The following is a 25,560-nucleotide window of genomic DNA, read 5'->3' as shown; positions in this document are numbered from 1 at the left end:
ATGGCAGGATAGCATGTATGTTAGGAAACTGTTTCTATAAAAAAAGAAAAAATACACACATATAAAGATCTACATTTTGGCTTACAGCTTAGTGGAATTCCTCAGGAGAAATGTGCACAGGAGGCATATCCGACTGGTTGATTCTAGAAGGGGAATGGTGTGGCTGAGGTAAAGAGATAGCAAGAAGACTATGAAAAGAGTATAACTTCTGAATTTGAAGCCATGTGATGGTATTACCTATTTAAAAAGTAAATTATAAAATTTTTAAAATTCAAAGGATTCTAAATTTTAGAACTAATAAAAGAGTTCAGTAAGGTTACAAGATACAACATCAATAATATTCCATATGCTAGTAGTAGCCAAGTTGAAACACAGTGAAAGAAAAACAGCTCCATCAAAAATGACAACAGCAACAACCACCAAGTTAAGTGGTACCTCTGTTGTGAATAAAATTTACAAAAATGCCGAAGGATATTTTAAGAAAAGACATAAAGAGACGCCGAGCTATACTACATTCATGGATGTTCCGATTTATGATCATAAGGATGTCAAATCCTATAAATTAATCAACAAATGTAATCCCATTTTCAGAATCCCAACAAAGTTTTTCATGACACTTTACAAGAAAATGCAAAGATAATGTGGTAAGTAAAGGGCAACAACAGCCAAGATAATTTTGAAGAAAAAGATATGGAGACTAGAAGCAGGTATGGGACTAGGCCTACCAGATACCAAAAGATATGGTAAAGGCACAGTAATTTAAGATGGAATATCACTCATGCTGAGATAGGAAGTGATGTCATTGGGAAAGAACAGAGAGCCCAAAAACAAACCCTTGTGTGAGTGAAACTTGGTCTCCTCAGCTAGGTCTGAGACTATTGTCCATATCTCAGCAATAGCATTTTAACTTTCCACCAGTGCTTCATTCAGGTATCCAGACAGGACCTACTTACGTATCATCATCATCATCAGATCTTGGTTGTTCCTTGTCTACTTCAATGCCAGAGGCCATTTCCATACTCCCCTCATCTTCTTTAGGAAGGCTTTGTTCTAATGTTCCCACTATTAAAGAAATAACAGAGAGATTAAAGTCTCCCAGCCTGTGTACACAATGTAGGGTATATATCTCAAATCCTGTACTGGACATCACCCATGAAGGTAAACCTTCAAATTGTTTCCATTAAAACAGAGATGATGTCAGGTTTTTTTCCTACATAACTTCAATCTTGCTGCAGTCAAGAGCAATGTAGAGACAGATTTTCCTAAAATCTCAGAAGCTAAAAGAGTTCACAGAAGAATTAAAAATGCTGGCTTCAAAACATTGTCAGCATAGTCTATGTCTAGCCTACTTTCAACTCCCACTTGGGGAATTTTGCTACGCATGTCTATATTAGTTGGCTTTTCCGGAATAAACCACCATGTAACTTGGTAGTTTAAAACAGTAGCCATTTATGGAGGTCTCTATTCTGCCATTAGGCAGTTTGGGCTGGGCTTAGCTGGCTGGCTCCTTCCAGTCTCTGTTGGACCCAGTCACCCATGTGCAGTCACTTGCCAGAGCAGCTGGAGGAAGGCTGGCTGGCCTGCTATGGCCTCTCTTGGGATGGCTAGTCTCTCTTTTCCACTGGTCTCTCATTTTCCAGCAGGCCAACTGGAGCTAGCTGAGAGATAGACAGGTTTCCAAAAAAAAAGGCAAAAGCTCCTTGAATACTCAGATTTGGCACACCACTGTTTCTATTCCTTTCTTCTCAGGCACACAAATCACAAAAGCCAGTTGAGATCCAAGTGGAGGGGAAAGAAGCCATTTAATGCTGGAGGAGCTGCAAAGTCATGTTGCAAAGGGCAGGGATACAGGGAGGAGCAAAGCAGGTGCTCATTTTGGTCACCTACCTCCCCCACCTGCACTCTGCAACCATCTGGTTCCTACCAGGCTAAACTGCATTTCACATTAGTCTCCAGGAAAAAAAACAAAACAAAAAATTCTTACCCACTGCTAACAAGTGGGATTAGAAATAGGAACTTTTCTCCAAAGTTGAAATTAAAAAATTAAAAGTGTGCCTATTTTTTTTTGATAAGCTGACTATTCATGAACAAACTATAAGTAGAAATTTTACTGTACTTAAATATTTCCCTATTTCTAATAATATGTGTCATCCCAAATTATAGCCTATATTATTTCCTACACTGCATTATAAAATAAATGAGTTGACTGATGTATCTCATCTATGAGGGAGTCTGGCTACTTAATAGCAGCTTGAGTACTCCAGTTGGTGTGGGAATCATAGTTTTTGTTTTTCTGTTTTAGGAAGACAATTTTAGGAGGCTTTTATTTTTTGTTTAGCAGGATAGGAGAAAATGAATAGCTAACTATAGAAATGTAAATCAGCTGTTATTGGGGTGTGCATCTATGATGTTACCAAGGCAACCATATGGCCTGAAAACTTGCACAAGAAAAATGGAGGTTACCTTCCCACCAAGGATCCCCTTGGAGTGGTTAAACTGTAAACAAACTTACTGACCTGAATTAATTATGCACACATTAAAAAAAAAAAAAACTTGTCCTTATAATAAGAGTGTGGTTTTTACTAGTAAAAATCATCAAAGAGGATTTTACAAAGTCTTCCTATCTTAAATTTAAAGTTAGGACAAATTAAATAGGTAGCTGATAAAGTTTCACTTTTAACGGAATGCAGGGCTCGAAACATGAAAGCAATTTATTTTCAAGGAGTTGGAAGTTTAAGCTAAACAGTGATGGAGGACCTATGAATAATGCTTAAATATATGACCAATAGCTAATCCTTGAAAACCTTTATACACTGTGTCTGTTATTCCTGTAGTCAAAGTTATTAAAACTTACACACGCAGGAAGTCTTCATGAAAAGTCTACACAGTCGTAAGAATTATTTTTCACATTATAATTTCCCTATCCAACTTAACGGCAATATAACTATTAGTAATCACATGCCTTTGCATAAAGTAATACTAAAAACGTGCTATGGTTTTATGTTCATTCATAAAAATGATGGCCACCTGCTAAGTTCTAGGCACTAGGGACAGAGAGAGATGAAACAGTGTGGTAATCAAAACAAAGCTCTTGTAAGCTTAGAGTCTAGTGGGGAAGAAAGATAATAAGAATCAGAAATTAAAGTGAACGTTATTTTTATGATCAGAGAATTACAGTGTCTTGTGGGGTATTAAGCAGCAAAGCCAAGCCTAGAGTGAATCAAGGGAAACTTGCTCAGATCTTTCTTAATCATTTAAAACAGTGGTTCCCCATCCATGGAACACAGGAAATAGTTTGACATCCAGGTTTTTCATAGCAATCATTAAAAATTCAAATAAAAATACTGCATCCTTTTATGACCTGAATTTAAATGATAAATATAGTGCTGAAATGTCATTATTTCATGCATTTAACAAAAATATTTGAATATGAACAAATTTGAGTATGAGACTGAATGACTATGAAATTGTGAGAAGCAGCTGACAGAAAAGGCAGGAAGGGATGCCTGGGTGACTCAGTCGGTTGAGCATCTGTCTTTGGCTCAGGTCATGATCCCAGGTCCTGGGATCAAGTTCTACCTTGGGCTCCTTGCTCAGCAGGGAGCCTGCTTCCCCCTTTGCCTACCACTCCCCCTGCCTGTGCTCTCTCTCTCTCTCTCTCTCTCTCTGGCAAATAAATAAAAATTTAAAAAGAAAAGAAAAAGGCAGGGAGAGACTAGACAAACTTGAAGACTTCCTAGAATTTTTTTGGATTGAAGAGAAGTATATTAATATGGTGACAGGGTCTTCCACTCATGCAAAAGAGCACTTAAGGATCTACGTCATTCCAGACCCCTTTACAAAGCCCCATCAGGTAGTACAGGGAAAACCAGGGAGAGAAGGATACCCACACTTCACCACCTCACCACCCACTATGACACATAGTGACAGAAATGGGGAGAGGTTCATCAGAGGGAAATCTTGCAGGAGGAATTATCCTGGCAAAAGGAGGCCAGCCTTCTAAGCCGAGGGAGGAGCATCTGCTGAGGTAGAAACACTAGCAAGCCTAACATTGCAATGGGCCATGCCAGTCTTCGGAGTCTGCAAGAGACTGATTTTATCCTGAGGGTAAGAGGGCATCTTTGGCAGGATTTTAAGCTGAAAGGAGATTTGGTCCATTTTAGGTAGATTACCCAGCAAGGCTGCAAAGGGTAGAGCTAAAGTAAGAAAAGATAACCAGGGACAGGAAATCAAGAGGCCAACCATAGTTAGAAGCAGAGCACAGCTGGAGTTGGGGGAGGGCAGCACCTTAGCAGGCTGTAAAAGAAAACATCTGTACTCTGCTTTGAATGCACCTTGGGAGGCACATTCCTATTTCCAATCTCACTTGACAGATAAATTGCTCATATGTGCCCAATGTAAAACCATCCATATAAAGATACAGAAGTTAATGAATGAATTAATTTGGCATGACAGACCAAATGAAGACTTTTCTGTGACTCTTTCTAAGACACCCAGGAACAAATTCAAGAAAAAACATCAAAGTCACCAAGTATGACCCCATCTCAGTGTCTTGAGAAATGAATGCCATCCTTCACACCTGCCCTAGGGTTCCAGCCCTTGGCTTCCAGGCCAAGCCAGGTTAGCCCAAATGTTCCTCCTCAGCACCTCCAGCCCCATCCTTAGGGACAAGGCTTATATCCCAGGATGGAAGGGAAGGAAGCAAACAGACAAAACACAGCTTCTTGTAATTTGAGTGTAGTAGAAAGAGGGTCCCAAGGGCAGTTTCTTCCTTTCTTCCTCTCTCTCCCCTTAACTTTTAAGCACCAGCATGATAACTGATAGAAGTCGTAAGAGTGAAGGATTTCGAAGGACTTTATATACTCAGGGACCCTGGGCCCCTCCCCTGCTCCTAGATTTCAGTCCAACCAGTTTTCTCAGAGTCTGCCACAGGCCTGTGTATCTGCAAGTCCTCCCCTCCCAACACATTCATCCTTCTGGACGTTCTTGGAATACTTTTAACAGATTTCCCAAAGACTGTGGAGTTTAGGCTTCACAAGCCGGCAGATCCACTCTTGGGCAATCATACTTCTCTTACATTATCCTCAGGGTGGTACATATTTTTGTATTGTTCCTTAATTTTGTAAGTACTTAACAGCCTCCGTTACACCTAGTTTGTATCTCTGCCTCCTCATCACCTCAATCTCGCATTCCTGAAACATGGGTCCCTAAGTGCCGCACACCTGCACGCCTTCCCAAGACAAAATCCCCACGACATGAATTCCCTCAAACTTGGGAAAGGATGGTTGGCTTCCCATAAATACCAGCTTCATCTTGCAAAAAGTCAGAGATAAAATAAAACAAAACCCTCCCCAAAGCCCAGAAACTATATGACAATGTATTTTCATTGCCCATAGAATAGCAATTTGAGCCTGTCGAGTAGCTGTCAGAAACATACTGTCAGGTAGAGCTAAGCAGTACCCCGCTTACCACCTACAAAGCCACTTGCCCTATTCACTTTCATCAGTTGTCAACTGATCTGTTAAAGTGAATTACCCCATTCTTCTGGGAAGTTCCAGTCTTGGGTTGGTGGCATTTGGAACAGACTTGGACAAGGCAAATCAGCTTCTGAAGAGGCTGAACCCTTTCCAGTTCTCTATCCAGGCTGAAGGTATTTTTATCCCCTGTCCAAATTCACAGGGCTCTGAGAACAGTACCCAGGGGACTGGTTATGTTCTTAAAAAATAAACTACGTACCCCATTCACCTTCATGGGCAGAAAACGAGCTACTTGTCAGACATGCTGCAGCCCAAGCATTCATTAAAGCTCCAGGCGCTTCATGCCGCCACCGTCTCCTGTTTTCTGGAATGCCTGAGGTCACCATCCCATGGCCACCTGAGGAGGAGACTGTGTTACTGGAAATAAAAATGGTTCATCTGGCTTCGTATAAAATCACAGAACGTGAGAACCTTGGAGGTAGCTTGTTCCCATCCCTCTTGTTACCAGTAAGAAAATGGAGATAGAGAATATTTTAGTAACTTACGTCACACGGCTGATGGGTATGAAAGTCCCTTGCTTTGCAAACACTTTAGTGTGTCAAATTTTCTATTCTACCTATTTTAAACTGGTCTCACTGTCTCACCGGCTTAGAATGGATTAAATTGCTACATTTGCAAGCCCTTTCTTGCAAGTTTGAGGCCTTCAGTGTTTTGAAATGGTACAAATGTAAGTTAGTTCACATACTTACAAATGTCAATGATACACTTGTATTTTCCAATTTATAAAAGGGGTATAAATTTTAGTTCTCCCCTAGCCCCATGTTATCAAGAGAAACATAGGAAATAAGTAATAAAAGTCCTCACCATCTGTAAAAAGAACACCCAGATATTGCTGTTGCTGTGAACTTCTCTTATGCAAAGACTATGCCAGAAGCTCAAATGTAAATGGAGGAATTTCGGTGGGAAATATCATCCTATTCTAAACACTCTTAACATTTAAATAGCACATTGGCTTACAAAGCAATTTTGTATGTATTTTTGTACTGCTAACTCTAAACCTTGTGGGATAGCTATTATCTTAATTCAGATTTTATTGATGGAAAAAAACAACCCCTCCAAGAAATTCCAAGGAAATAATTGGGCTAGCATGGAAGACAGGTCAAGCCAACCGCTCTTTCTTAGACAATCTCCCTCAACTGCAAGGGAGGTGGGATTCTAGATCTTTCCTCCTTTATATTCTCATATCTGGGGTGGTCAGTTGTCCAGGATACTTAGCAGGCAAGTTTCTCAGGAGGTGAGGGAGATACCAAAACATTATCTTTGGAAGATATTTGATACCAAATCTATAGGGATTGTACTGAAAAGAGAACTATGGAGTCAGGGTGTGGATTCACCCTCAGGCCCAGTGGAGCAGGTGGAGGGGACGTCACCCGCTGTCATCATCTCCACCAGAGTCGGAGGAGCTCGCGCGTCCCACCGTCTCCTGCTCTCTGCAGCGGCACCAGGGTCTTGAATGAACAACTCTGGGTATGAGAAACTAACTCATTAATTTAAAAGCAGTCAAAGCACAACTAATTGCACCAAAGAGTTCTTAGGAAATCGAGAGGTCGTCCACCTGTGGGTACCCTCAAAAACAGAGAAATTACCAACTTATTCTAATATACATTGTTACAGACTGAATGCTGTGTCCAACCTCTCCCCAGAGTTCTATGTTGAAACCTAAGGCCCAATGTGATGGTATTAGGAGGTGGTGGGGTCTTTGGGGGGTGACGAGGCCATGAGGGTAGAACCCTTGGGAATGGGCTTCACGCTCTTATAAAAGAGACCCCAAACGGAGCGCCTTGGTGGCTCAGTGGATTAAAGCCTCTGCCTTCAGCTCAGGTCAAGATCCCAGGGTCCTGGGATCGAACCCCGCATTGGGCTCTCTGTTCAGCAAGGAGCCTGCTTCCCTTCCTCTCTCTCTCTGCCTGCCTCTCTGCCTACTGTGATCTCTGTCAAACAAATAAATGAATAAATCTTAAAAAAAAAAAAAGAGAGAGAGAGAGAGAGACCCCCACAAAGCTCCTACCCTTTCTGCTAAGTGAGGACATAGTGAAAACATGGCAGTGGGCCCTCACCAGACACCATATCTGTCAGCACTATGCTCTTGGAATTTCCAGCTTCAAGAACTATGAGAAGTAAATATTTGTTGTTTAAAGTCACAGAGTTAATGGCATTTTGTAAAGCAGCCCAAATGGACTAAGATATACTTTAGTTTACAAGACTAAAATTATCAACATGCTTAAAAATTGTTTCATTTTTATTATTGACATTTGAGTGACCAGGTAATATATCTAAATGCAAACAAGTATTAGTAACAAGAATGGACACATTCTGTGAGGCATCCCTGAGCATTTTACTTCAGTTTCCATAGAAATTCAATCAATTATTACCTTTTTCTTTTTAAGATTTATTTATTTATTTGAGAGACAGAGTGAGAGTCAGGGGTTGGGGGATGGCAGAAGGAGAGGGAGGGAGAAACCCAGACTCCACGCTGAGCACAAGACTGGGTCTCATGACCCTGAGATCAGATCTGAGCCAGGAAACTGAGTCAGCCACTCAACTGACTGTACAACCGAGACACCCTGAGTTCTGTTATCTTAATTTTAAAAATATTTTTATTTAATACAATGTCTCAATATAGGACATACGAAAATCACCCATGATCTCACCATCTAGAGACCATGAAAATTTCAAAACTTTCCCCTTGAATATTGAATGCGGGGCTGGATCCCAGGACCCAGAGATCATGACTTGAGCCGAATGCAGAGGCTTAGTCCACTGAGCCACCCAGGTGCCCCCATACAACCATTTTAAAGCGAATACAGTATTCTGTTCATGAGCGTATTATAATTTAATTTTTCATGGTTGCGTGTTTTGTTTTCTAGCCATTTTTCACTATTATAAATAATACTATAAGGAAATCACTGCAGCTAAATGTTTATGGACGTTCATGATTTTTACTAGATAAACTATTGAAGGTAACAATTCTAGGAGCTAGTATTAATTGCTTCACCAAAGCTTTTCCCTGCTTAAGTGGAATCTATTACTAATTTGTTCATGATTGTGCTCCATGTATTTTGAATAGCTAGGTCTTCCTTATCCAAAAAAACAAAACAAAACAAAAAACCCCACAAAAACAAACTCGCCTATATTTTCTTTTATTTCATTTTCTTTTTTTTTTTAAGTTTTTATTTAGATCCCAGTTAGGTAACATACAGTGTAATATTCGTTTCAGGTGTGCAATATGATGATTCAGCAGTTACACACCCAGTGCTCATCTCATTAAGCCCTCCTTAATCCCCATCCCCTATTTAACCCCCCCCCCCACCTCCTGTCTGGTAACCATCAGTGTGTTCTCTATAGTTTCCTGGTTCTGTTTCTTGGTTTACTTCTCTCTCTCACTCTTTTTGTCCCCTTCATTCATTTGTTTTGTTTCTTAAGTTCCACATATGAGTGAGAACATACGACATTTGTCTTTCTCTGACTTATTTCATTTAGCCTAACACTCTCTAGCTCCACCCATGTCATTGCAAATGGCAAGATTTCATTCTTTCTGATGGCTGATATTCCACTGTATATATAAATATACCACATCTTTATACCCATTCCTAAGCCTATGGACACTTGGGCCATTTCCATAATTTAGCTATTGTAGATAATGTTGTTATAAGCTTTGAGGTGAATGTCTTCCTTTGAGTAAACTCCTAGTAGTATGATTGCTGGATCATAGGATAGCTCTATTTTTAACTTCTTGAGAAATCTCCATACTGTTCTCCAAAGTGACTACACCAGTTTGCATTCCTACCAACAGTGCAAGAGGGTTCTTTCTCCACATCTTTGCCAACACCTGTTGTTTCTCTTCTTGTTGGTTTTAGCCATTCTGACAGCTGTAAGGTGACATCCATTGTAGTTTTGATTTGCATTTCCTAATAACCAGTGATACTGAGCATCTTTTTATGTATCTGTTAGCCATCTGTCTGTCTGCTTTGGAAAATGTCTATTAATGTCTTCTGCCCATTTTTAAAAAAGATTTTATTCATTTATTTGACAGGCAGAGATCACAAGTAGGCAGAGAGGCAGACAGAGAGAGAGGTGGAAGCAGGCTCCCTGCTGAGCATAGAGCCCGATGAGTGGCTCGATCCCAGGACCCTGGAATCATGACCTGAGCTAAAGGCAGAAGCTTTAACCCATTGAGCCACCCAGGTGACCCATTCTGCCCTTTTTTTAATTTGATTTTTCATTTTGGTGGGGGGTTGATATTTTTAAGTTCTTTATATATTTTGGAAACTAACCCTTTATCAGATACGTCATTTGCAAATATCTTCTCCCATTCCATAGGTTGCCAATTGATTTTGATTGTTCTTTTAATTCATTTTCTAACATATAACTTTATTTTATATATAAACTCTTTGGTTCTTTAAAAATGTATTATGTTGTATCATTATATAAGGTCTGATTTCACAATTTTTCCCAAATTGTTAACCAACTGGCTTAGCAGCATTTATCTGACTGAGCCCTTCTTTCCCACTGACTTTGATGTAACTTTCAACATACAGCAAATAACTATCCATCCTAGGGTTTGTTTCTAAACTATTTCTTCTTCTCACTGATCTTTTGGTGCTAGTGTCATATTGTTTTATAATTTACAGAATATATTTTGATATTTGAAAGTGTATGTGCCCCTTCCCTGCTCTTCTTTTCTAAATTTGTCGATTTAAGAGTCTCTAAGATTCTCCAATATGCCAAGATGTCTCCATTTTATTTGTGGCTTTGATTATTTTGATTGAAAATGGAAAAATTCCATACATTTGTTTGGAAAGAATATTTCTGGTGCATGACAATGTATGTATCCCCATTTATTCACGTGATCTGTAAATACTTCAGTAAGTTTTCATAGTATTCTTCACATGCTCTACATAATCCTTGTAAAGTTTATTCCTAAATTATATATGTACACACACACACACATTTGCTGCTGTTACTGGAGATGAGATCTGAAAACCAAATGGCAAAAATATTTGCAATACATATTACAGGTAAAGCTTTAACTTGAAGAGTCTTATAAAGGAAAAAAAAAATAAATGCCATTTTCAGTGGATAAAGGGATGAAAGTTAAGAGCACATAATTCACAAAAGACATAAGATGGACAAATCCTGTGGAAAATTATTTTCAACCTGGATTGTAATTATAAAAATGCAGACAAGTTAAAAGACAATTTTCAGTATGAAACGGAGATCATTTTAACTTAAAAGGCGGGGGGCAGCTATCTCTTTTGAGACCTATAACTCATGATCTCCTCTTCCCAGCAAACTTACACAAAGAATAACTCTGGAATTCATCACTTTCACTGGAACTTTCGCTCAGGCCACTAAGGGATCCTGGTGGCCAAAATGTTGGCTGTTATTCAACCCACCTCACTTGGCCTTTCTCTTCTAGTTAATGCTGCCAACCCTGCACCTTCTTCTAGAACTTCCTCTCCTCCTTTGGCTTCACTCTCTCTGGATTTCCCCAAACCTTGTCTAAACATTGCTAAGGTCTGTCCTAAGCTCCATTTCCTTCTCACTCTAGCCCCTCTGCCTAGGTATTTTCAACTATCGCTAAGGCAATTATGATATTACCTTGTGTATGCTAAGGAAACCCTGATTTGCCCCAGAGCTTCGGTCTCACATAGCTAGCTAGCATCTTCTAGGCATCTCCATCTGAGGCTCGTAAAGACCTAAACGCCAATATGTCCCAAATCTAGAGTGTTAAACTATGTCCCCTCACCTTCCTCTGCATGATGTGTGTGCCTGTTTGGTTGGTGACAGCTTCATCCATCTGGATTAGAAAACAAGAGGGTCTTTGACCTCCTTCTCTTCCTCAACCCCCATACTCAGTGGTCCGCCCTTAGTGTCTATTCTCACCACACTGCTCTGCCGTATGCACCTGTCATCTCCCACCTGGATTGCTATCCTCCTGCCGTTAGTCCTGCCACCCCACACCCTCCTGACACTGCGGCCAGCACGATCTTTCTCCATCACAGATAGGAGTTAATTCCCATTGACCAAAGGTCAGCACACAGGGTAGAGCCCAAGCTTTTAGCAGGCCAGGCTCTGTAGGAGTGGGTACCTCCCTGACTTTAGCCAGCTGGTGCTCTAACGATGATCAGGATTTGGGCTCAGAAAACATGTTTTATGCCTCCTTTCTTTGGCTCACAACCCCACAGTGATGTTGAGGGTGGACCCCGTTTTCATTCATCTTTGAGATCCCCACCACCTAGTACAGTCTGTGCACATGGGAGAATCTCCATAAGATGCCTGCTGAACTGAATGAAGGTTTTTCGAGATGGAAATGAGGTGAGATGGATTATTCCAGGAAGAAGAACCTGAGCCAAGCCAGGGTATGTAAATGCTCACACAGCTCTAAGAGAGAGGGGTGCTCTGGGAGGCTGTCTGGATCCCATCATCAGTGGGAAGAAAGGGGGTGCTGGGGCAGAAAAGGAGGGTCACCAAAGGATCAGGCTCCACAGCGTTAAATAAGATAATATGTGGAATGGACAATGGGGAATCCTGCTGGCATTACTCAAAAAAATTGAAGTAGAAGACTAATATAACAAGCTAACTCAGCAGCCACTTAGAGAATGAAGGGGGAGATACTAGAGAAAAGAAAACACATAGGAGAAAAAGGCAGTATGATGAGAGGCAAGAAAAGAGCAAATTAGAAATAGCATTTATTAAGCACCCACTATGTGCCAGGTGTTTATATATCAAACTTCACTTTCATCCCCCAATAAACCTGTGTGGCAAGTCCTGTTATCCCCATTCCTAGAGGAAGCTGAGATTCAGAGCACTGCAGTCACTTGTGGAAGGTCACCTGGTCAGAAAGTGGCAGCGCCAGCTTCCAAACTCCCGTCTATCTCCAAAGTGCACACACTCACTACCTCACTACACCGCTGAGAGGTGACAGGGCCCGAAACCACTGGCAGGGGGAACGAAGGAGGAAAACTCCAGAGACATTTGAGGGCAGAGCCCATCCCAGCTGAACAGCAGGAACTGCCAGGCTGCTGCTGGCCATACCCCAAATTAAAGATCATCGGGAAGAAAAAGCTCTGAAATTCAAGTGGACAAATGCAGAGTTTGCGAGGCTAGTGGGACTTGTCCATGGAGCCTTCCAGCAGATAATGAGGAAAGCGGATGGCATGGAGCTGCTGGCTGGGGACAGCACAGAGCAAGGCCTGGGTCTCAGGTGGCAGAGGACCAGGCGCTCTGCCCAGCAAAGGGACAGTGACGTTGCAGGTGAGTGAGGACGGGGACTGTGATGGACTGCTGGTAAAATATCCCTTCTCATCTCTGGCTTCCAAGGGCCACGACACATACCTGCTTCTGGGCCACAGAGTTCTTCAAATGCTTTGTCTGTATACTCTTCATACTCCTTCACACATTTATATTCCTTAAGCTTCATGCCATCCTCAAAGGTCACAGTTTTATTGCGCACATCCATTGCCTAAAGCAAGGCCACAGTGTTTCATGACAAGGCATATTTTTGAGAAAAAAAGTATGTTAAAAATTTTTTGTGTGTTTCCAGTAATGACATTTCCCAAGGCATATGGTAAGTATTCAGTATATGTATATTAAACCAATAAGTTATAGCACTTTATTGTTTTTTTAAGATATTTATTTATTTATTTATTTATTTATTTTTATTTGTTTGACAGAAAGAGATCACAAGTAGGCAGAGAGGTAGGCAGAGAGAAAGAGAGGAGGAAGCAGGCTCCCTGCAGAGCTGAAAGCCCGATGCGGGACTCGATCCCAGGACCCTGGGATCATGACCTGAGCCGAAGGCAGAGGCTTTAACCCACTGAGCCACCCAGGTGCCCCAAATTATAACACTTTAAAAGTGGAACTATGTTGGAACAAGATAGAAACAGGAGTGTGTTAATTTCTTCTACTTGTCGACAGTGACTAGCACCGATCATGTGGCAACTTGATTTTATCCAGACTTGCTGCCTTCAATAAAATTCTCCTGAGATTCCATCCTACAGAACTCTCAAGGTTGTCTTGTCCACACCCTGCTTTAGGTGCACAACATTGCCAATATGGGTCCCTAAAACTCCTCCTGACACTCCCTGATCAATACTAAAATGATCACTCTGTTTCAAGCACACCAAAGCATCGAGTAACAAAGGGTGAACATCCTGGAAGATAAAACTGTTGACTCCATCCCGTCATACCACCAGGCCAGCCTCAGCTCCTGGCTTCATGGGAGCACTGTGGCTCCAACCCAGAAACAGGCCCCCTTTGATCCTCCTGCTTCTGGGACACCAAGATACGGAATGCTCAAAGAGGTAAGAGTTCACAGTCACCACTCTGAGAAATCCCTATGTGACCAAATGGTAGGAAAAATCTCAAAGGTAAGTAGAGCACAGAGGATTCTTAGGGCAGTGAAACTATTCTGTGTGGTACCATAATGATGGATACGGGTTGTTATGTCAAAACCCATAGAAAGTACAGCACCAAGAGTGAACCCCAATGTGAACTGTGGACTTGGTTGATTATGATGTGTCCATCTGAGCCCATCAGTCATAACAAATGTTCCACCCCAGTTGGGGGGGAGACTGTGCATATGAGGGGACCAGGAATAGATGGAAAATCTTTGCACCTTCTGCTCCTTTTTGCCATGAACTCAAAACTGCTCTAAAACATGAAATCTATTCAAAACAAAAAAATCAGAAAGAAATGATAACATTAAACATTTTTGTGCTAATGAAGAACATGAAAGAAAGAAATTGAGTATCAGATGTGATACAGAACCTATTACATCTACACACATAACTTTTGGTCATTTAAAAAGCAAAGTTAGAGAAGGTGAAATGGAAACACAAATCAGTTGATCTTGATATTTGTTAGTAGGTCTGGTAAAAAGTGGGATTAAAAACGATGTTGAATGCAAGTAATAAAATCAGGTTTGAGTTTACTCTACGTGTGTTTTATCACTGTGTCAATGAGAGCCCAAGTGCATAATTGAGATTCACCCAAAGACCAGCACAAAGTTATCAATAACTAATTAAGACTGAAATAAATAAATAAGACTTAAATAAATAAACTTAACTAATTTAAGACTTAAATCCTGGTTTCAGGATATCTGCTCAGTTTTTTAGGTAAGTATATTAGTTGTTGACTATAATTAAGTCTCTTATTTTAATTTGGCAATGACAAGGAAGTTAGTATTATGAGGAAAATAATTCCTTTATAAGAGAAAAGTAAATTAAATTGGAATAATCCATCTAAGGGAATAATCTCAATGAAAAGATAATGGGAAGATAAAAAGGCATTTTGGAAGACTGGTTTGAACACTAGAGATTCTTCTAGGAGGATTAAAGAAAATTCTCCCTATATCCTACGGAAATTTTCATTAAATGTGCTATTAAGACACTCATTTTTCTTATACCTGTTAGTGGAAATACATACTTAATGGCATACCTCTTCCTCTTGGAGGGTGTTTTCATCGGAAATACATTGGTTTAAACTAATTTCAAACTTCACTCCTCTCTAGAAGAAAGCAAGGAGAATAATGTTAGTTTAGCAATCCAATAAAAATGTTAAAATCACAACTCTATTTGACATTACTCATACTTAAAGCCATTAGTCAAACATCACAGAATTAGGCAATTCCATAAAATAGTAGGGGAGAGAATCCTGTAGGCAACCCAGATCGCAAGGTGGGGACCCCCCAGCGAGCTATTTAATATGACTCCATAAGACAAAATGATTATTACCTTAGCTTTACAGTTTTGTTCTAGAATTTTACTTTCCTTTATGCTCTGAACTCTCATTTGTTTCAAGTCTCTTTCAATGTCCTGCAAGTTTAGAGAAAAATTAATATCTAGCATTTAATACTGATCAAACAATTACAGTTTCACAATCCCTGAATTCACAGCATGGTCTATTTATATTATTTGACTTCTGGGTTGAATCCGATGATTAATTTGAGAATAAAAACATGCCTTTGTAAAGGAATGTTAATAATAATTCACTAAAAACTTGGACACAGAACCCATTAACTTGAAATATTAATACACTGAACAGGGGCATTGCAATGGGGAAAACTCTATAATGTGACAGTGCTTGTCACTCTGGTCCAGTACAACCTAAGCTAATTCAAGAATATTTTGAAGATTTTACTTATTTAGTTGAGAGAGAGGGGGAGGCAGGTGGGGCAGAAGGAAGAACAGACTTCCCACTGAGCAGGGAGCCCGATGCGGGGCTCTGTCCCAGGACCAGGAGACCACGACCTGAGCTGAAGGCTGACACTTCACTGACTGAGCCACCCTGGTGTCCCCCCACCACCACTTTAAAAAAGATTTTATCTATTTAAGAATGTAATTTTGTCTATGGGAGCCCTTCCTTAAGAGGCTTACAATGGTGATCAGGAAAACAAGAAAAGTGCACAGCTCATAAGAGTAAAAAGGAAGGTGAAGGCTCTAAAAATTGATAGGCAATTTCCAAGAAGAGAAGACTGTGGGATAGGCATGCCTGGATGGCTCAGTGGGTTAAGCCTCTGCTTTCGGCTCAGGTCATGGTCCCAGGGTCCTGGGATGGAGCCCGTATTGGGCTCTCTGCTCACCAGGGAGCCTGCTTCCCCCTCTCTCTCTGCCTGCCTCTCTGCCTACTTGTGATCTCTCTCTGTCAAATAAATAAATAAAATCTTTAAAAAAAAAATAAAACTAAAAAAGAAACTGTGGGTGGATGACAAGAATGTCAAAGGAGCTGGAAGTTCTAAGCTTTCTCAGGGTCCAGTCCTGGGCCCTTTGCCCTTCTCTTCCTCAGTGCACGGTCTCAGCCATTCCTGTGGAGAGAAGCCCCACCTTTATGCAAGGACTCCGAAATAGGTGTCTCCGGGTTGGCTCTTTCCTCCCCCTCTGAGCTGCAGGCTCCCATACTCAGCCACATACTTCGCAACACCTTTACTCTGTCATTCATTCCACAAATCCACACTGAGCATCCACCATGGGCCAGGCACAGTCCTCCACAGGACTTTAGTACAGCGAAGGTGACCAAAGGTCCCTGCTTATATGGAACTTACATTTTATTGGCATAAAATCCATGTGGTAAATTAACAACATAACTTCAGAAAGTACTGGGTGATAAAAGGAAATAAAATAGGGTAATGGCATAGAAGAGCACAGGTTTAGAGTAATGCGGGAAAAGTCTATCTCGGCATTCGGCATGACCCCTGGGATGCTCTTGTACTGTGCCTATATGAAGGTCTGGGGAAAGCGTGTTCTGAGCTGGGGGCGGGGGGCAGTGAAGTCAGAACCCTGAACAGGCCTTGAAGCCCTCAGACTTTCTCTCACTCAACTGATGTCCGAAGTGGAACTCTTGATTGCCTCCCACAGCAAGCGTGCTCCCTACTCTTCCCAGTCTTTAGTAAATGGTATGACCCCTCTCCAGCCAGAAGCATGAGTCTCCTTGGTGTGTGGGTGTGCGCACGCGCGCGTGTTTCTTTTTTTTTTTTTTTTAAGATTTTATTTATTTATTTGCCAGAGAGAGAGAGAGAGTGCGCAAGTGAACAAAGGCAGACAGAATGGCAGCAGAGGCAGAGGGAGAAGCAGGCTCCTGGCCGAGCAAGGAGCCCGATGTGGGACTCGATCCCAGGACGCTGGGATCATGACCTGATCCAAAGGCAGCTGCTTAACCAACTGAGCCACCCAGGCGTCCCGCGTGCGTGTGTTTCAATGCTGTCTTCTCGCCACTATTTTACAGAAGGTCTCTATCATCTCTCCTTGAGAAGTAATTGCTGCCTCGTTGGTAGGTACTTCACATACAAGATGTGTTGCCTTGACTCACTATTACCCGTTTGCCCCACAAGCCTGGGAAGGCTGTTTTTCTGCCTTGCAAGATCCTGAACTATGAAAGAGAACTGTGATTTTATATCTTACTTTCTTTGTGAGGTTGGCTGTCTGATTGGATTGTGTAGTCTGGTTGTCTCAATTGTAGAAAAAGTGTCCTATTTCTCTATTTTCCTTAAAATACAACTATCTTAGGCTCCTGAACCCCATCCTCCCTACTCAGTCCACTGTAGAGCTTCCCAGCATCACATCATGGAAGGTCCCAAGGTTTTTCACAAGGCAAGACACTTTTGGTCATCACTCAACATGGGTCCTCCTCATCTGCCTTTCACCAAGCCTTTGTGGCACCTTGAAGATAAAGGTGAAAGACCGCCAAGGAGGGAAAAACCAAAAAGCTTCTGGAGAGCCATGGGATAGTTTATCTCTGCCCAGTTCTCTCTTCCCACCAAAAACACAAGGTTGAAGTGGAAAGACGTTAGCCATCAGACTTCTGACCAATGTGTCTGACCCTGACTTGAAGACTATCCAGAATGCTGAGCTCTCATACACACCCGAGAGCAGATTTCAAACTCGGCTGTACCCCGAATCACCTAGCCAGCTGCTGCAAACAGGGTGCCTGGGCCCCACCCACAGACCATCTGGGCAGAAGCCCAGGCATCTGAGCTTTTAAGCTCCCATGCACAGTGAGGGCTGAGAACCTCTGGGCCAGAGGCAGCTTGCTGGGAAATGCATTATCACCTCATTATAACCATCACCTGCATATGAGTTTCTTCCTCAGGTGCCTCTTGGTGGATGGGCAGGTTGCTTTTCTTCACTAAATAGGTTTTATGACTTATTTTTGAGTCCTCCTAAAAGTACAAATTATATACAGTCAATTAGATTAATTCTTTTTGGGTTCTGAAGTCCATAGTGTGGACCATGGCCAGTTTTGAGTGGGATCTAGTGAGGAAACGCTCTCCTCCCACTGCCCAGACGCCATCATTGAAAGTGGCTGGAACAGCACCCTCCTTATGGGTCCCTTCCCCTTTGGCTGCCCTTGGCAATCCCCCACCTGCATCTTCCCTGGTCTCTCTAGAAAAGTCTGCTATCCATCCTTCCTGGACTTGGGTTTCCCATCACAGATGTGCCTTAAAAAGAAGGCTGAGGCTCCTCACCATTAACCAGCCTGTGCTCTGGAGAGAAACATCTCCAAATTTCCCCCTCCAGTGCCACCAGTCCCTTGTGGACCTCTGCGTGGTTCCTGCAGAATGCCTTCCCCCTCAGCTCTGCCTCCCCAAATTCCGCTCTTCTTCTCGGGCCATATTAGACCATGAAAATGCTCTCCTGGCTCATCCTTACTCCTGGGCACATACAGAGCTTAATTATACTCAGTCTCACTCAATCATCGCTCATACGTGTGTGTCATGTCTTTCCAACTCTTTGTGAGTAGAATGCATATGTTAGAAAGAGTTTTCAGAATCAGATGTTTACTCCACCTCATAATAACAAAGTGGCTCTGGATGAGTTATTATCCTTCCCTATCACGGGGAGTAAAAGAAGATAATGTGTGTGAAGACTCTGCTTCAAAGCCCAAGTACATATAGTTGAATTGTTCCCTATGCTCCCTTCACCCATATTCATTTATCTATGTGCCCTCAGGGGTGGAGGAGAAGGAGAAAGAAATCAAGTCCAGCTGTGTGGGCAATTCCACTGCATGCATGTGAGCTGGGGGCCAGCCGTGTCCTCGGCAGGCCTCGGAACCACTGGCCTCTTATAGGAGGAGCGTTCCAGGATGGTGGTTCTATGGTCAAACATTCGTGTGTTTTTCACGCAACATGGTCCACAGACACAGGCCAGCTATCTCGTCTGGAGCTCTATTGAATAAGCAGTGATCTGAGAGATGGAAGAATGAGTTTCCAATGCAGCAACTTTAAAGAATTCTCAAGAATCAATCAAGTCGACTGCACTCAAATGTGGCCTTATCCAGACTTTTGAACCTTACCCTTGCATATGAGGCTTCTCCAAAATAGCTGAATCAGTAAATGTTCATCCTGTTCCCTCCCTTATGGACACAGACATACTCTCTGCCTCTAATCTGGTTCTGGTGTAAAGCAGCTGCTCTGTCAGTGAGTACTGACTGATTCACAAGGGAGACAATGAATATTTTTAATAATATCCATTCCCAAATGAGAGTCTCAGATGTCCTCACCAGTGTGGGTAGCCTCAAATAAGCCATTATAAAAGCTTCAATTAAATGTTAGCTTTCCTATTACAAGTTTAGTTAGCTCTCAGTCCGTAGAATCAAGTTTCCTTTAGGAGAAAAATGTATTCACCTCCAGTTCACTCCCCATCTTCTTTCTAATTTCCTTCATGTCGTTGTGGTACTGTTGCCGTATTTCCTCTAACTGCTTCCAATATTCCTGGAAGACAATCCCAATCCAAAAATTTGAAATGCTGGTGAACAACTGAGCTGAGTAATCTCTACATAGCCTAAGAATTTAAAGACTGTGTGATCAACAGTAAGAATTAGAAACCCCAGTGTCCCTAAAGATGATAACCTGCCTTACATTTCAGCTGCGGTTCTTCCCTCCCTGGGAGTGACAGGGGGCTTTCAGTGATCTCACTTTTATATAAAACCCAAAATGTGTCCGTGACATACAATTCCTTTATATATTCCACTTTCACAGGTTGAACTTGGTCCCCCCCCTTAAAAAAGATACGCTGGAATCCTAACCCCCAGTATCTCGGAACATGACCTTATTTGGGGACACTGTCATTGCAAATGTAGCTAGTTGAGCTAAGATGTGGTCACACTGGAGTCAAATGGGGCCCTAATCCAACACCACGGGTGTCCCTGGAGGAAGACAACCATGGGAAGACAGCAAGCGGAGTACGCAGCCGCAAGCCAAGGATTGTCAAAGATCGGCAAGAAGCAAATGATTCCCCTCCGGGTTTCAAAGGGAACAGGGCTCTGCTGATGCCTTCATTTTGGACTTCTGGCCCCCAGAACTGGGAGACAATACATTTCTGTGGTTTTTTTTTTTTCCTGTGGTGTTTTAAACCACCTGGTTTCTTAAGGCGACCCTCGGACATGAATACAGATTTCAAAAATTGTGATGGTGGACAGTTACTTTATCAACCCAAGGTCAAAAGCTTTATGACCCTCGCTCTGCTGCGTTCTCTGAGGAAGTGAACTCCACATCTCTGTATCCCCAGAAACTCCCAGGAAGGTGCTTCCCACGAGTGTGTCCGAGGACTATGCAAGAGGGCCCTCGCTCAGGCATAGCGCTACGAGTAATATCCCACGCAGCGCGAGAGACAACGGTGCGGGGACCCTGGCAGACCTGGAATCAGACTGTTTCTAACCTGTTCCATCACTTTGTTTCTCCTGATCTGCAGCTCCTGGAATCGAGGCTCTTCTCCATCATTTTTTCGCTTTTGTCTCCAGTGGTGATTTGGTTCAGGAGAAGATGGACGGAGACCCTGTCAATGGAATGAAAGGATTTATAAAGCATACTGGCCTTTTAGAAATTTCCTCTCATTTCACCTTGGATCCTTTCCTTTAAATAAGAATTATATCGTGAATCAGATTCACTGTTGGGGATCGGGCAGTAGAATTTTCTTAATTTCAGTATGACATGTTTAAAAAGCAAAGAACATTAGTAAAACCCTTTCTGTTGTTTATCATGTATACCATGTGAGACACCTCTATTCATTTTTTGAACTACTAAACTACAATTTGTGAAACCAAAGTTCTATGAAAGTGAGCTGCTCTAGGGCATCAGGTTAAGCAGGGGAATAGAACTAGAGCTTTTGAGCAGTCCAAAACCAGAGTAAGAGAAATAGAATGCACATCCGGCCTCCTTCAGCCCCAGAACTCTGACACTACCCTTAAAGGGTAAATTTCACTTTGGATAAAATACAATAGTCACCTTTAAGAAATGTATGAAATTCTACTAAAATAGAATCAAGGAATTTTAACACTGAAGGGGACCCTCAGAAGCTCATCTACTTCCAAACTGTCATTTATAAAAAGCAAACTGAGGCTCAGAGAGGTCCTATGACCTGCCCAACGTCACACAGCAAGTGATAGAGCCCAGGAAGAAAGCAGGCTTCCAACACCCTGATTCAAGCACATTTCCATTACTCCTCTTTAGCTATTAAAAACTGGAGAAGGTCGAGCGTGGTCTTGACCCTGTGTGTGGAATGCACTTTGACTTAAGGATGGACCCATGAGTATTTGTGAGCAGGAAATTCCAGCCCCTCGGAACTGGAATTTTACTTACCAACTGCTTTTCCACTTTCAGCTTATATTGTTGGGCTTCACATCTCCTCTGAAGGTATTCCGCAGACCTTAGAAAATAAAAATGTTCAGCTGGTGTAGGAATTTTTACTAGTCGTAGGCACTAATTTGAGAAGTGGATTTTATTTATTTGTGAGATTTATTAATGAGATTCACAGTTCACCGGTGGCTTGAAAGTTCCGAATTCAAGACATAGTTCACAGTTACAAAATGCGTACTTGGGAATCAGAAAGAAAGGAAGCAAAGAGAACTGTGCCACTTGGGGATACAGGAGAAGATCAAACAGAAAAATATTCTGATGTGGTGATTTTTCCTTCAGGACAGGATGGTCTACAATGTATTGGAGGGGAAAAGAAAAACCTATGCCAGGTTCTTCTCACGCTTTGGGCAGGTATCTGATCAATGGCCTCACCACCCCAGTTGCTTGTCCATTTTATAAACTGTGCTCTGAGCTCCTTGAGAGCAAGATGGTACCCATTTCTTTACCTCTGGTCCTCACACTGGTACACAAATGCAAGATCCTAAGAAAATAGATACTGAATGAAAGATATTTCGCTTTTCAATATGTCTTAAATAACTTGATTGTAATTCAATTATTATGGATTAATATTAATCATTTCTTTGGAAAATGATATATATACCACTATTTTCTTCCTCCCAGATGGTGGAACTTACTAGAAGGAAGAAAAAAAAATGGGAAAAATTCAGGAGTATGAATTTCTGCTCATGGTTCAATGGCTCCATGAATAAGAAGATAAGCTACATCAGATTTGAGATGACACAGTGTCAAGGGAACTGTGAATTGGTATTCAAGATAAAGAGTTGGAAATTCTTCTTGGATTATTTGTTTTAGGAGAATTGGGAGGGCTTTCGAATAAATGTTGGTATAGCAAAATATTTTCAAAGGACCAAAGTTCAAGTTAGACTCTAACATTACCATTGACTTGGTGATGGACTATGGCTTTCTTCCTGATTATAATTCTTCTCAACTCCAGAATCTTTTTGAGGAACACAGTGGTAAATTGGTTCATGCACTCTTTTCCTCAACACATCAAGTTGGGCATAATAATAGTCATAATGTCCACGCATTGCAGCAAATTTGGGCCTTTCTACCATTTTTATCTGAAGGATCAAAAAGAAGAGGAGAGATTTTTGAAGACACAAAATTAAAATCCATAATAACTGACAGTGTGATAGTGACCACAGCTAAAACAAGGCACTGTAAGTGTGTTTCTGTCATTTTTGCTCTAGACTCATTTTTCAAAGTAAATAATCTTAGAATCCCCAAATCCTAGAACTGGAAAATATTTTAGAAGTGCAAGTCCTACTGTAGCATAGTAGTTTACAATCTTACTACGGTGTGAAGAGGAATCCTGCGTGCTTCATGGTTGGTCTACCAAAAATGCTTAGCTAGGAAGTGTGCACACTCAACCCAAGCTCTGAAACTAAACTCAGTATTATTATTTTCTATTTTTATAAACTTCTTTACATCTTGCTGTACTTTATGGGAGAATAAATGTTATTGCACAAATCACAAATTTGGGGATTCGTAACATTTTTAGGTGCTGATGAACTAAATATGAGTTGTCATCATGACTTGAAGGAAAGACTATGCTGATTCATTCAGTCATTCTTCCCAAGTAAACACGCGGAAAGTCATTTAACAGCTGTGACGGCATATGAGCTATAGCCCCAAGCTACACCTCATTGCCCTTCCCAACCGGAACAGAATAACAGGAGGAGAATCAGAAACAAACGATTGTCTCAGAGTTAAGTGAGGCCACTGAGTTATGAGATAAGAACCAGACCAACTTAACAGATGAAAACCAGCCAAGACCCTGTTGCTAACTAGCAAACTAGGGCCAATTCAACAGCAGCCAGAACAACTGCCTACATAACAAAAGAGAAAAAGAAGTTCAAACCACTGGAAAGGCCTAGAACTGGTGGCTGGAAATATAAATAACCAAAGGGTTTACCCTGAGGTTTCCTCACTGTGAAGAAGTAATGCTGTGTGGTTCCTACATATGTTAGAGGAACCCTATGGAATTGTAGATATTGGATCATTTTTAACTTAAAAAAAAATGTCACCTTCAGGGCACCTGGGTGGCTCCGTTGGTTAAACATTTTACTCAGATTGGTTTAAGTTCAGGTCATGATCTCAGAGTTCTGAGATCAAGAACATCAAGTCCTGAGATCTGATCCCTGAGCTTAACAGGGAGTCCACTCTCTCCTCCCTTCTCCCCGCCCTCTGTTCGTGCTCCCTCTCTAAATAAATAAATAAAATCTTTTTTTTTTTAAATGGGCAACTTCATATAGTTTTCTTTAAACATTAAAGTAAATGTATTAAATTTGATCTCTTAGTCTAGACAAAAATTATATATTTATTTTTTAAAATATTTTAAAGTGTGATGTATGTTTCTTAGTTTTGCAATTTTACCTGTATACAACCCCAAACAAGGTACTATTAACTATTTGTTGAAAATGGCTAGAAATAGAGAAAAGTATTGGAAGGAAATTAACAGCTTCTTTAGGTTCTTCCTTAAAATCCCAAGTGGTAATGAGAACATCAGACTTGTTCTTGTAACTTAATCCATCCTGGAATCTAAGTTTATTTAGTTATTTATTTTTATAGTAATCTTTAGACCCAACCTGGGGCTCAAACTCACGACCCCGAGATCAAGACTCCTATGCTCTTCCAATTGAGCCAGCCAGGTTACCTGACTTTCATATTTCTTTAATGTAAGTGAAACCACAGTCTATCAAACAAAGAGCAGTAATTTAACTCATAGTTTTAAAATCTATCTATACACCTCCACATTTTCTAAAATGTCTATGTAACAAGTAAACACTTAGTCCTCTAATAGTCCTCTAATCATACATTCATAACCTTCTTTAGAAATACAATTCAATGAAGAGACAATAGCCATTTTATCATTTATATACCAGAAGCATTCCACTAGCATGAATTAAGAGGTTCTATGCTCTGTCGATGTGGATTCAGATAACTAAGCCTAGAGAGTCTCTAGGAAAAAAATCACCCTGACTATATACTAAAAATTTCTCAATTATATAGAACACGTTAGAATTAAGGGAATGAAATGCAGCCCGTTTTCTGCTGCAATCTGACTCACTTACTCTATTTAGAAAAACCTTATTTCTTTAAAGAAATCAAAAGGTTTTGAGTTGTAGGAAAACTAAAACTAGAACATGGGATACTTCCAAGAAAATACAACTAGGAGTTGTCCAATGGAGTACCCCTTTAATGCTCAGTGCACAGTGATTTTGCTCATAAGGACAAAACGAGTGTTCTCCAAAGCAATGGGCTTATATCCTAGGAACATGTGCATGTAGGTCTGTAGGACATAACACCTGCTAACAAACCAGAGGAAGGGGTTAGTACAACTTACAGATACAGGCTTCTGAGCTCCAGCTGGGGGTCTCTTTTCATTTCTATACAATATCTCTTTCCTTTTAAATGGCTCTGATAGCCTTGATCTTGGTAGATACTTTCCCTGGAATCTTGCATTCTGTATCACAGAATCTTATTGAACCAAAAGAAAACAACTTCAGTTCCTTTAAAATGGCAACATCTTAACATCAGTGCTCATGAGAGTGTGAATATAGGGACCTTTCGTGACCCAGGAAGGTCGCTTTAGTCTGAGATGTTTAGACCCAATGAGAGAAGTCTGTATGGAAAACTAGTCTGCATTGTCTTTTAATGGAGAAAACCATTTTATCCAGGGTTCCCTCACATATTTCTAGTATATTTAGCCGTGCTTTCAAAAAATTAGGGATTAATGCTAACATTTATAGAAAAAGGATGCACTGGATAATGGCATAAGTAATTACATGTAGTCATCATCACTTGGGCTATAGGCCTTGTCGCTCACACCACACTCTTGTGTGAAATGTGTGAGCAGGATTTTTTTTT

The 25,560-nt window shown here is 41.1% G+C and overlaps 1 protein-coding gene across 1 annotated transcript in view; it reads right to left on the bottom strand.

The window, feature by feature from the left end:
* The window catches only part of NEK5 (NIMA related kinase 5), a 58,748-nt gene that overhangs the window by 8,691 nt on the left and 24,497 nt on the right, over window positions 1-25,560 (bottom strand). Inside the window, exons 11-23 of the mRNA XM_059377531.1 lie at window positions 25,037-25,170; window positions 22,567-22,751; window positions 21,613-21,679; window positions 20,693-20,809; window positions 19,660-19,746; window positions 18,103-18,195; window positions 15,275-15,355; window positions 14,979-15,047; window positions 12,864-13,002; window positions 6,872-6,985; window positions 5,746-5,874; window positions 2,859-2,867; window positions 954-1,062 (exon numbers count right to left, since the gene is read on the bottom strand). Coding sequence (XP_059233514.1) covers window positions 954-1,062; window positions 2,859-2,867; window positions 5,746-5,874; window positions 6,872-6,985; window positions 12,864-13,002; window positions 14,979-15,047; window positions 15,275-15,355; window positions 18,103-18,195; window positions 19,660-19,746; window positions 20,693-20,809; window positions 21,613-21,679; window positions 22,567-22,751; window positions 25,037-25,170 — 1,333 coding nt within the window. The remainder of the gene's footprint in view (window positions 1-953; window positions 1,063-2,858; window positions 2,868-5,745; window positions 5,875-6,871; window positions 6,986-12,863; window positions 13,003-14,978; window positions 15,048-15,274; window positions 15,356-18,102; window positions 18,196-19,659; window positions 19,747-20,692; window positions 20,810-21,612; window positions 21,680-22,566; window positions 22,752-25,036; window positions 25,171-25,560) is intronic.

This window comes from Mustela nigripes, chromosome 15 (assembly GCF_022355385.1).
Source record: "Mustela nigripes isolate SB6536 chromosome 15, MUSNIG.SB6536, whole genome shotgun sequence".
Lineage (NCBI taxonomy): Eukaryota > Metazoa > Chordata > Mammalia > Carnivora > Mustelidae > Mustela > Mustela nigripes.
The sequence above is the reverse complement of the archived record's forward strand: the minus strand, read 5'-3'. Positions and strand labels throughout refer to the sequence as shown.